Here is an 11,601-nt window from a genome sequence, read left to right as displayed (position 1 = left end):
AGCAGGGCAAAATTCAGTGATTACAGCTAGTTATTTCCACCCAGCAAAGAGGTAGACGAGAGTTTGCTTGAATTAGCAATACTGTGAGGATATGTTGCCGGCATGAAAAAGTTGGGAATGAATGAATTATTCAGGTACTGTTGGAGGTGGAAGCAATCATTTGGTACCTTCAACGTAGTCAAGAACCAAGAATGGTTCAGCTTCTGCATCCGATAGTTGTTTGACGAATTTCTCTCGTGTAGCAGGAGTCGCGCCTTTCCCCGTGCATTTGTATTCTCCGTAGTACACAGTTCTGTGTGTCAAACCATTCTCACAATATATATCTTAATAAATTTATCAATAAGTTGGGAAAGATTAGTTTACTTGTAGGCATGTAACGTTGTAAGGCTGAGTGTTATCTTACTTGGCTCGTTCAGGTTGGCGATTACTAGACCATCCACCAGGATGGACGATTTCGTCCATTTCAGTATAAGAATAAACAACCCTCGGACTGCTCTTCCATGCCCTGCCCAAAAATACGTCCTTCGCTGTTCCTGTAATTCTGCCATGCACGAACGAATAACCCGTGTCCTCCGATGAACTTTCTCGCGCTTGTGCCGTAATTATTGCCATTTCCGGATCTCCTTCCACGAATATTTCCCTGTTCTGCATCCCACTTTTCTTGTCAAATATATATATGGGGGTATAATACATCAAATTTCACGCATTGGGAATATTAATACCAGATATAAAGATGTCCCGCTTCCAAAAATGAAATCAACAGTGCCACGAATATGGCAATCCTTAAAGAAATGGTTGCCCCTGTCATCGCACAAAGTGTCCTGGAAGCCAATGATCTTGCAGTTATAGAAAGCCGACCTGTCGCCGAAGACTCTCAGAGCAATCGCTTGTGCTCCTACCATTTTCCCGTCTGGCCTTGGAGCAGAGTTCTATATGCATAACATGCCACCATAAAAAAAATCCCTTTAATAATCAATTCAATAAAGGACAGATCATGGTTGTCTAAACTCTACATTAACTTACCACTATATTGAGATTAGCAACCACAAAGTAATTACTCTCAGTAATAGGAGTGGCACTATCAACGGTTCCATAATGCTTGGCGGTGCCGTCAAATGTCAAATTTGGCATGTTTTTAGGATCTCCTAACAATGTAATGAAAGGCTTATTTCTTTCAATTCTAATTTTCTCTTTGTAAGATCCAGGTCCGATGGATATAATCACGCGTTTGGCGTTCCCTGATGGAACGCTCTCGATGGCTTTGGTTATGGTATCGAATTCTCCACCCCCACTTTGCATCACCTTTATGATTCTAGGTTCTGTCTCGGCTTGAACCAATTCAGGGTCTAAGGTTGTACCCCTTTCTTTCACCAGCTTGATAATGCCATTAAACCAAGCTTCTACTTGGGATTTATCTGCCGGTATTGGTTGTGACACAACAATCGGAGCAAAGAGGAGAATACTTACACACATTGCTAAAGCATAAACTTCATTGCCCTCGATTCTTTTTCCATCCATTTCCTCCACCTTCTTCTTTCCTTTTAATAAAAAGAGTAATTTGTTTACTTTCTTCATTTATTGATTATTGAGGCTGTCTTTGAATTCTAAGTGACTCCAATTTATAAGATAAATTGGTGACAAAAAAATATTAAAAAAAATGAGCCTTGGAGGATTCCTCGCATTGCCACTCATTTGCGTAGTTCTTGGTGCAAGCATTGCTACAGTTCAGATCGAGCATTTGGCAGTTGATCGCCATTAATGAGTACAAATTGAATATAATTGTTGCCAAATACACGGAATTTGGACTTCAGACACCCATGATCATTGAACAATAATCCTAAGTGCAAAACCTAAACCGGGTGAATTTCATGTAAGGAATGGAAATATTTTATGTTGTTGCCTTCATTTGTTGCCCCGTTAATACTTACTTGTTTATTTTAAAGTTATTACTAAATTAATTATCTATTAGGTTTATATAAATGAGGAAAATTTGATTCTAATTGGAAATTGCCAATTAAGTTTTATGTTTCCTTTTCTTTCATTCGTGAAAGGTGGAAAAAATTTGTTGATAGAATCTACGAAACACAATACCGAACATAAAATATCTATAACGTAATAAGTTTCTAAATAAGACTATACATTTTATACGGCAATTTAACACAAGTTGTGATTATATAAAACATAGGGAATACATCTTAAAGTATATTATAGGAACAGATTTAAATTAAGCAAGTATTTATATTACTAAAAAAGAATCAAATTGTAATTAACAAAGTTAATATTTATATTACTTCCATACTTTGTGGTCACGACATCAGCAGCAGTTTCGGCCTGAAATTCCATTATTAACTCTCGGTTCATCTTATAGAACCACATAACCTTTTTTTAGCTATCAAATACAATAAAATCTATTAAAAAAAACTAAGTTAACTATTTAACCTGTAAAAACATATATTATTACAAAATGACTTGATTTAGCTATTAAAAAAAAGCCAAAATTATGTGAAAAGGGCTATAAATAACATTATAAATCGTGGATTCGAGCATGAAGTCGTGTACTTGACATACCGTAGTTCCGTGTAGTAGATTAAACTAATTTCCGCACTTTAGGAGGTTGAAAGCAAGCATTTTCGTTAGATTTTAATTATGTTCTTGCAACTCTTCTTAAATGTAATGTGATGTACAAATTGAGCCTTTTATTAACCTTAGGGGCTGGATGAGGTTTAAGGGGAAGCTAATGAACTGTGTAAGTGTGCAGGAGAGCATTAGAAGGAGTAATTAACAGATGCTGGTCACTATGTCTCAACACAAAATGATCAATGTAGCAACTTAGGGAGCAGGATAAAGAAATCACGAAACTGCTTTCGATGTTGCGACACAATATAAGGGTGTTGCGACATACCCCTAAAGATATCCCAAGAGGAGTGTATAGAATCCTTTGTTGCGACACAGGTCCTGATGTATCGCGACATCGACTCTGGACGGAAACTAACACGAGCCAGAGGGCGTTTTGGTTTGCATAATCAAACTTAAAGCTCTAGAACTTCAACTAACCTAGGTTTGACGACGAAGGCCACCTGAAATCTATAAATAGGATCTTTTTTCACATGTTACGGACATCAATTACTTAGTATAGTTTTTTTTTTCTTTTAATTCCAGTTCAGATATTCTTTCTTTTAGGTTTTTAGAATTATTTTCAAGTTGTTCTTACTTTATCTCGAGAGATCTGATGTGTAAAGACGATCAAACTTTGTGAATTCATATTCATCTTTACTACAAATCAGGTACTTTTTTAAACTCTACACCTCAATTCAATTATCATGTTCTATCTTTAACTCAATTCCATATTATTTATGAAAACCATGAGGAACTGATCCCTCTATGGGGGATTAGCGAGTGGAGGTATGATTTGTTAACTGTTTTATAGGGCTACTCAACGGATCAACTGTTTGGGAAAGGAAGAACCTAAACCCTAGGAAGTCATTAAGGGGGGCATGAACCCAGCAAATACTAAATAAATAATTAAAATAATTTTATCAAAGAAAAATTAATTAAAATGCTGACTGCTTGTCAAAATCGTGGTCCCAAATCCACTATTTCTGACACTACTGAAAACGAGCTGTTACACAAATATACAGTAATGGTCCATTTATTTGCTAAAATGCAAAAGTTTGTGAAATCACCTTGACTTATTGAATCAATGAACTTGGATATATGATGGATATTATTACATAATTTTAACTTGATATGATGGAAATTTTCTACATAATGGCAAATATCAACATCCTAACTATTAATAAAAATAAGACTAAATTCTGCTTCTTATTGACATTTGGCTATTTGTTAAAATACAAGCCATGGGAAGGGAAAATAAAATAAATAAAATAAAATGGATGGCTAGTTATTTCCACCCAGCAAAGAGGTAGACGAGAGTCTGCTTGAATTAGCAATACTGTGAGGATATGTTGCCGGCATGAAAAAGTTGGGAATGAATGAATTATTTAGGTACTGTTGGAGGGGGAAGCAACCATTTGGTACCTTCAACGTAGTCAAGAACCAAGAATGGTTTAGCTTCCGCATCCGATAGTTGTTTAACGAATTTCTCTCGTGTAGCAGGAGTCGCGCCTTTCCCCGTGCATTTGTATTCTCCGTAGTACACAGTGCTGCGTGTCAAACCATTCTCACATTATATATCTTAATAAATTTATCAATAAGTTGGGAAAGATTAGTTTACTTGTAGGCATGTAACGTTGTAAGGCTGAGTATTATCTTACTCGGCTCGTTCAGGTTGGCGATTACTAGACCATCCACCAGGATGGACGATTTCGTCCATTTCAGTATAAGAATAAACAACCCTCGGACTGCTCTTCCAGGCCCTGCCCAAAAATACGTCCTTCGCTGTTCCTGTAATTCTACCATGCACGAACGAATAACCCGTGTCCTCCGATGAACTTTCTCGCGCATGTGCTGTAATTATTGCCATTTCTGGATCTCCTTCTGGATCTCCTACCACGAATATTTCCGTGTTCTGCATCCCACTTTTCTTGTCAAATATATATATAGGGGTATAATACATCATATTTCACGCATTGGGAATATGAATACCAGATATAAAGATGTCCCGCTTCCGAAAATGAAATCAACAGTGCCACGAATATGGCAATCCTTAAAGAAATGGTTGCCCCTGTCATCGCACAAAGTGTCCTGGAAGCCAATGATCTTGCAGTTATAGAAAGCCGACCTGTCGCCGGAGACTCTCAGAGCAACCGCCTGTGCTCCTACCATTTTCCCGTCTGGCCTTGGAGCAGAGTTCTATATGCATAACATGCCACCATAAAAAAAAATCCCTTTAATAATCAATTCAATAAAGGACAGATCATGGTTGTCTAAACTCTACATTAACTTACCACTATATTGAGATTAGCACCCACAAAGTAATTACTCTCAGTAATAAGAGTGGCACTATCTACGGTTCCATATTGCTTGGCGGTGCCGTCAAATGTCAAATTTGGCATGTTTTTAGGATCTCCTAACAATGTAATGAAAGGCTTATTTCTTTCAATTCTAATTTTCTCTTTGTAAGATCCAGGTCCGATGGATATAATCACGCGTTTGGCGTTCCCTGATGGAACGCTCTCGATGGCTTTGGTTATGGTATCGAATTCTCCACCCCCACCTTGCATCACCTTTATGATTCTAGGTTCTGTCTCGGCTTGAACCAATTCAGGGTCTAAGGTTGTACCCCTTTCCTTCACCGGCTTGATAATGCCATTAAACCAAGCTTCCACTTGGGATTTATCTGCCGGTATTGGTTGTGACACAACAATCGGAGCAAAGAGGAGAATACTTACACACATTGCTAGAGCATAAACTTCATTGCCCTCGATTCTTTTTCCATCCATTTCCTCCTCCTCCTCCTTTCCTTTTAATAAAAAGAGTAATTTGTTTATTTTCTTCGTTTATTGATTATTGAGGTTGTCTTTGAATTCTAAGTGACTCCAATTTATAAGATAAATTGGTGACAAAAAAAATATTAAAACAAATGAGCCTTGGAGGATTCCTCGCATTGCCACTCATTTGCGTAGTTCTTGGTGCAAGCATTGCTACAGTTCAGACCGAGCATTTGGCAGTTGATCGCCATTAATGAGTATAAATTGAATATAATTGTTGCCAAATACACGGAATTTGGACTTCAGACACCCATGATCATTGAACAATAATCCTAAGTGCAAAACCTAAACCGGGTGAATTTAATGTAAGGAATGGAAATATTTTATGTTGTTGCCTTCATTTGTTGCCCCGTTAATACTTACTTGTTTATTTTAAAGTTATTACTAAATTAATTATCTATTAGGTTTATATAAATGAGGAAAATTTGATTCTAATTGGAAATTGCCAATTAAGTTTTATGTTTCCTTTTCTTTCATTCGTGAAAGGTGGAAAAAATTTGTTGATAGAATCTACGAAACACAATACCGAACATAAAATATCTATAACGTACTAAGTTTCTAAATAAAAATATAAATTTTATACTGCAATTTCACACAAGTTGTGATTATATAAAACATAGGGAATACATCTTAAAGTATATTATAGGAACAGATTTAAATTAAGCAAGTATTTATATTACTAAAAAAGAATCAAATGGTAATTAACAAAGTTAATATTTATATTACTTCCATACTTTGTGGTCACGACATCAGCAGCAGTTTTGGCCTGAAATTCCATTATTAACTCTCGGTTCATCTTATAGAACCACATAACCTTTTTTTAGCTATCAAATACAACAAAATCTATTAAAAAAAACTAAGTTAACTATTTAACCTGTAAAAACATATATTATTACAAAATGACTTGATTTAGCTATTAAAAAAAGCCAAAATTATGTGAAAAGGGCTATAAATAACATTATAAATCGTGGATTCGAGCATGAAGTCGTGTACTTGACATACCGTAATTCCGTGTAGTAGATTAAACTAATTTTCGCACTTTAGGAGGTTGAAAGCAAGCATTTTCGTTAGATTTTAATTATGTTCTTGCAACTCTTCTTAAATGTAATGTGATGTACAAATTGAGCCTTTTATTAACCTTAGGGGCTGGATGAGGTTTAAGGGGAAGCTAATGAACTGTGTAAGTGTGCAGGAGAGCATTAGAAGGAGTAATTAACAGATGCTGGTCACTATGTCTCAACACAAAATGATCAATGTAGCAACTTAGGGAGCAGGATAAAGAAATCACGAAACTGCTTTCGATGTTGCGACACAATATAAGGGTGTTGCGACATACCCCTAAAGATATCCCAAGAGGAGTGTATAGAATCCTTTGTTGCGGCACAGGTCCTGATGTATCGCGACATCGACTCTGGACGGAAACTAACACGAGCCAGAGGGCGTTTTGGTTTGCATAATCAAACTTAAAGCTCTAGAACTTCAACTAACCTAGGTTTGACGACGAAGGCCACCTGAAATCTATAAATAGGATCTTTTTTCACATGTTACGGACATCAATTACTTAGTATAGTTTTTTTTCTTTTAATTCCAGTTCAGATATTCTTTCTTTTAGGTTTTTAGAATTATTTTCAAGTTGTTCTTGCTTTATCTCGAGAGATCTGATGTGTAAAGACGATCAAACTTTGTGAATTCATATTCATCTTTACTACAAATCAGGTACTTTTTTAAACTCTACACCTCAATTCAATTATCATGTTCTATCTTTAACTCAATTCCATATTATTTATGAAAACCATGAGGAACTGATCCCTCTATGGGGGATTAGCGAGTGGAGGTATGATTTGTTAACTGTTTTATAGGGCTACTCAACGGATCAACTGTTTGGGAAAGGAAGAACCTAAACCCTAGGAAGTCATTAAGGGGGCATGAACCCAGCAAATACTAAATAAATAATTAAAATAATTTTATCAAAGAAAATTAATTAAAATGCTGACTGCTTGTCAAATCGTGGTCCCAAATCCACTATTTCTGACACTACTGAAAACGAGCTGTTACACAAATATACAGTAATGGTCCATTTATTTGCTAAAATGCAAAAGTTTGTGAAATCACCTTGACTTATTGAATCAATGAACTTGGATATATGATGGATATTATTACATAATTTTAACTTGATATGATGGAAATTTTCTACATAATGGCAAATATCAACATCCTAACTATTAATAAAATAAGACTAAATTCTGCTTCTTATTGACATTTGGCTATTTGTTAAAATACAAGCCATGGGAAGGGAAAATAAAATAAATAAAATAAAATGGATGGCTAGTTATTTCCACCCAGCAAAAAGGTAGACGAGAGTCTGCTTGAATTAGCAATACTGTGAGGATATGTTGCCGGCATGAAAAAGTTGGGAATGAATGAATTATTTAGGTACTGTCGGAGGGGGAAGCAACCATTTGGTACCTTCAACGTAGTCAAGAACCAAGAATGGTTTAGCTTCCGCATCCGATAGTTGTTTGACGAATTTCTCTCGTGTAGCAGGAGTCGCGCCTTTCCCCGTGCATTTGTATTCTCCGTAGTACACAGTGCTGCGTGTCAAACCATTCTCACATTATATATCTTAATAAATTTATCAATAAGTTGGGAAAGATTAGTTTACTTGTAGGCATGTAACGTTGTAAGGCTGAGTATTATCTTACTCGGCTCGTTCAGGTTGGCGATTACTAGACCATCCACCAGGATGGACGATTTCGTCCATTTCAGTATAAGAATAAACAACCCTCGGACTGCTCTTCCAGGCCCTGCCCAAAAATACGTCCTTCGCTGTTCCTGTAATTCTGCCATGCACGAACGAATAACCCGTGTCCTCCGATGAACTTTCTCGCGCATGTGCTGTAATTATTGCCATTTCCGGATCTCCTTCCGGATCTCCTACCACGAATATTTCCGTGTTCTGCATCCCACTTTTCTTGTCAAATATATATATGGGGGTATAATACATCATATTTCACGCATTGGGAATATGAATACCAGATATAAAGATGTCCCGCTTCCGAAAATGAAATCAACAGTGCCACGAATATGGCAATCCTTAAAGAAATGGTTGCCCCTGTCATCGCACAAAGTGTCCTGGAAGCCAATGATCTTGCAGTTATAGAAAGCCGACCTGTCGCCGGAGACTCTCAGAGCAACCGCCTGTGCTCCTACCATTTTCCCGTCTGGCCTTGGAGCAGAGTTCTATATGCATAACATGCCACCATAAAAAAAAAATCCCTTTAATAATCAATTCAATAAAGGACAGATCATGGTTGTCTAAACTCTACATTAACTTACCACTATATTGAGATTAGCACCCACAAAGTAATTACTCTCAGTAATAAGAGTGGCACTATCTACGGTTCCATATTGCTTGGCGGTGCCGTCAAATGTCAAATTTGGCATGTTTTTAGGATCTCCTAACAATGTAATGAAAGGCTTATTTCTTTCAATTCTAATTTTCTCTTTGTAAGATCCAGGTCCGATGGATATAATCACGCGTTTGGCGTTCCCTGATGGAACGCTCTCGATGGCTTTGGTTATGGTATCGAATTCTCCACCCCCACCTTGCATCACCTTTATGATTCTAGGTTCTGTCTCGGCTTGAACCAATTCAGGGTCTAAGGTTGTACCCCTTTCCTTCACCGGCTTGATAATGCCATTAAACCAAGCTTCCACTTGGGATTTATCTGCCGGTATTGGTTGTGACACAACAATCGGAGCAAAGAGGAGAATACTTACACACATTGCTAGAGCATAAACTTCATTGCCCTCGATTCTTTTTCCATCCATTTCCTCCTCCTCCTCCTTTCCTTTTAATAAAAGAGTAATTTGTTTATTTTCTTCGTTTATTGATTATTGAGGTTGTCTTTGAATTCTAAGTGACTCCAATTTATAAGATAAATTGGTGACAAAAAAAATATTAAAACAAATGAGCCTTGGAGGATTCCTCGCATTGCCACTCATTTGCGTAGTTCTTGGTGCAAGCATTGCTACAGTTCAGACCGAGCATTTGGCAGTTGATCGCCATTAATGAGTATAAATTGAATATAATTGTTGCCAAATACACGGAATTTGGACTTCAGACACCCATGATCATTGAACAATAATCCTAAGTGCAAAACCTAAACCGGGTGAATTTAATGTAAGGAATGGAAATATTTTATGTTGTTGCCTTCATTTGTTGCCCCGTTAATACTTACTTGTTTATTTTGAAGTTATTACTAAATTAATTATCTATTAGGTTTATATAAATGAGGAAAAGTTTGATTCTAATTGGAAATTGCCAATTAAGTTTTATGTTTCCTTTTCTTTCATTCGTGAAAGGTGGCAAAAATTTGTTGATAGAATCTACGAAACACAATACCGAACATAAAATATCTATAACGAACTAAGTTTCTAAATAAAAATATAAATTTTATACCGCAATTTCACACAAGTTGTGATTATATAAAACATAGGGAATGCATCTTAAAGTATATTATAGGAACAGATTTAAATTAAGCAAGTATTTATATTACTAAAAAAGAATCAAATGGTAATTAACAAAGTTAATATTTATATTACTTCCATACTTTGTGGTCACGACATCAGCAGCAGTTTTGGCCTGAAATTCCATTATTAACTCTCGGTTCATCTTATAGAACCACATAACCTTTTTTTAGCTATCAAATACAATAAAATCTATTAAAAAAAACTAAGTTAACTGTTTAACCTGTAAAAACATATATTATTACAAAATGACTTGATTTAGCTATTAAAAAAAAGCCAAAATTATGTGAAAAGGGCTATAAATAACATTATAAATCGTGGATTCGAGCATGAAGTCGTGTACTTGACATACCGTAATTCCGTGTAGTAGATTAAACTAATTTCCACACTTTAGGAGGTTGAAAGCAAGCATTTTCGTTAGATTTTAATTATGTTCTTGCAACTCTTCTTAAATGTAATGTGATGTACAAATTGAGCCTTTTATTAACCTTAGGGGCTGGATGAGGTTTAAGGGGAAGCTAATGAATGGTGTAAGTGTGCAGGAGAGCATTAGAAGGAGTAATTAACAGATGCTGGTCACTATGTCTCAACACAAAATGATCAATGTAGCAACTTAGGGAGCAGGATAAAGAAATCACGAAACTGCTTTCGATGTTGCGACACAATATAAGGGTGTTGCGACATACCCCTAAAGATATCCCAAGAGGAGCGTATAGAATCCTTTGTTGTGACACAGGTCCTGATGTATCGCGACATCGACTCTGGACGGAAACTAACACGAGCCAGAGGGCGTTTTGGTTTGCATAATCAAACTTAAAGCTCTAGAACTTCAACTAACCTAGGTTTGACGACGAAGGCCACCTGAAATCTATAAATAGGATCTTTTTTCACATGTTACGGACATCAATTACTTAGTATAGTGTTTTTTTCTTTTAATTCCAGTTCAGATATTCTTTCTTTTAGGTTTTTAGAATTATTTTCAAGTTGTTCTTGCTTTAACTCGAGAGATCTGATTTGTAAAGACGATCAAACTTTGTGAATTCATATTCATCTTTACTACAAATCAGGTACTTTTTTAAACTCTACACCTCAATTCAATTATCATGTTCTATCTTTAACTCAATTCCATATTATTTATGAAAACCATGAGGAACTGATCCCTCTATGGGGCATTAGCGAGTGGAGGTATGATTTGTTAACTGTTTTATAGGGCTACTCAACGGATCAACTGTTTGGGAAAGGAAGAACCTAAACCCTAAGAAGTCATTAAGGGGGGCATGAACCCAGCAAATACTAAATAAGTAATTAAAATAATTTTATCAAAGAAAAATTAATTAAAATGCTGACTGCTTGTCAAAATCGTGGTCCCAAATCCACTATTTCTGACACTACTAAAAACGAGCTGTTACACAAATATACAGTAATGGTCCATTTATTTGCTAAAATGCAAAAGTTTGTGAAATCACCTTGACTTATTGAATCAATGAACTTGGATATATGATGTGTACAGCCCAATTTTACCTGGCCCATACCAGCAGACCCAAAATTAAACAGCCCAAGTAGCCCAATAAGCCGAAATTAAACCAAACCCAAATACAACCCAAACCTAGCCCAATTATCA

General features: G+C 36.2%; 3 protein-coding genes across 3 annotated transcripts; all 3 read right to left on the bottom strand.

Moving 5' to 3' along the window:
* Nucleotides 1–16: 16 nt before the first annotated feature.
* Nucleotides 17–1,554, bottom strand: LOC107955096 (pectinesterase PPME1). The gene is made up of 4 exons (XM_041107237.1): nt 1,024–1,554; nt 723–929; nt 404–645; nt 17–292 (listed from the first exon to the last, which is right to left on the bottom strand). Exons 1-4 carry the CDS (start codon nt 1,516–1,518, stop codon nt 157–159), a joined length of 1,080 nt encoding a protein of 359 aa, XP_040963171.1. The 5' UTR covers nt 1,519–1,554; the 3' UTR covers nt 17–156.
* Nucleotides 1,555–3,689: 2,135 nt separating this feature from the next.
* LOC121224284 (putative pectinesterase 63) lies at nt 3,690–5,472 on the bottom strand. The gene is made up of 4 exons (XM_041107236.1): nt 4,908–5,472; nt 4,606–4,812; nt 4,275–4,528; nt 3,690–4,163 (listed from the first exon to the last, which is right to left on the bottom strand). Exons 1-4 carry the CDS (start codon nt 5,400–5,402, stop codon nt 3,998–4,000), a joined length of 1,122 nt encoding a protein of 373 aa, XP_040963170.1. The 5' UTR covers nt 5,403–5,472; the 3' UTR covers nt 3,690–3,997.
* Nucleotides 5,473–7,568: 2,096 nt separating this feature from the next.
* LOC107957933 (putative pectinesterase 63) lies at nt 7,569–9,350 on the bottom strand. Its single transcript, XM_041107235.1, has 4 exons — nt 8,787–9,350; nt 8,484–8,690; nt 8,153–8,406; nt 7,569–8,041 (listed from the first exon to the last, which is right to left on the bottom strand). Exons 1-4 carry the CDS (start codon nt 9,279–9,281, stop codon nt 7,876–7,878), a joined length of 1,122 nt encoding a protein of 373 aa, XP_040963169.1. The 5' UTR covers nt 9,282–9,350; the 3' UTR covers nt 7,569–7,875.
* Nucleotides 9,351–11,601: the final 2,251 nt, after the last annotated feature.

Source organism: Gossypium hirsutum, chromosome D12 (assembly GCF_007990345.1).
Source record: "Gossypium hirsutum isolate 1008001.06 chromosome D12, Gossypium_hirsutum_v2.1, whole genome shotgun sequence".
In the NCBI taxonomy this organism is placed as follows: Eukaryota; Viridiplantae; Streptophyta; class Magnoliopsida; order Malvales; family Malvaceae; genus Gossypium; species Gossypium hirsutum.
Note: the sequence above shows the minus strand (reverse complement) of the source record. Positions and strands in the feature narration are given on the sequence as shown.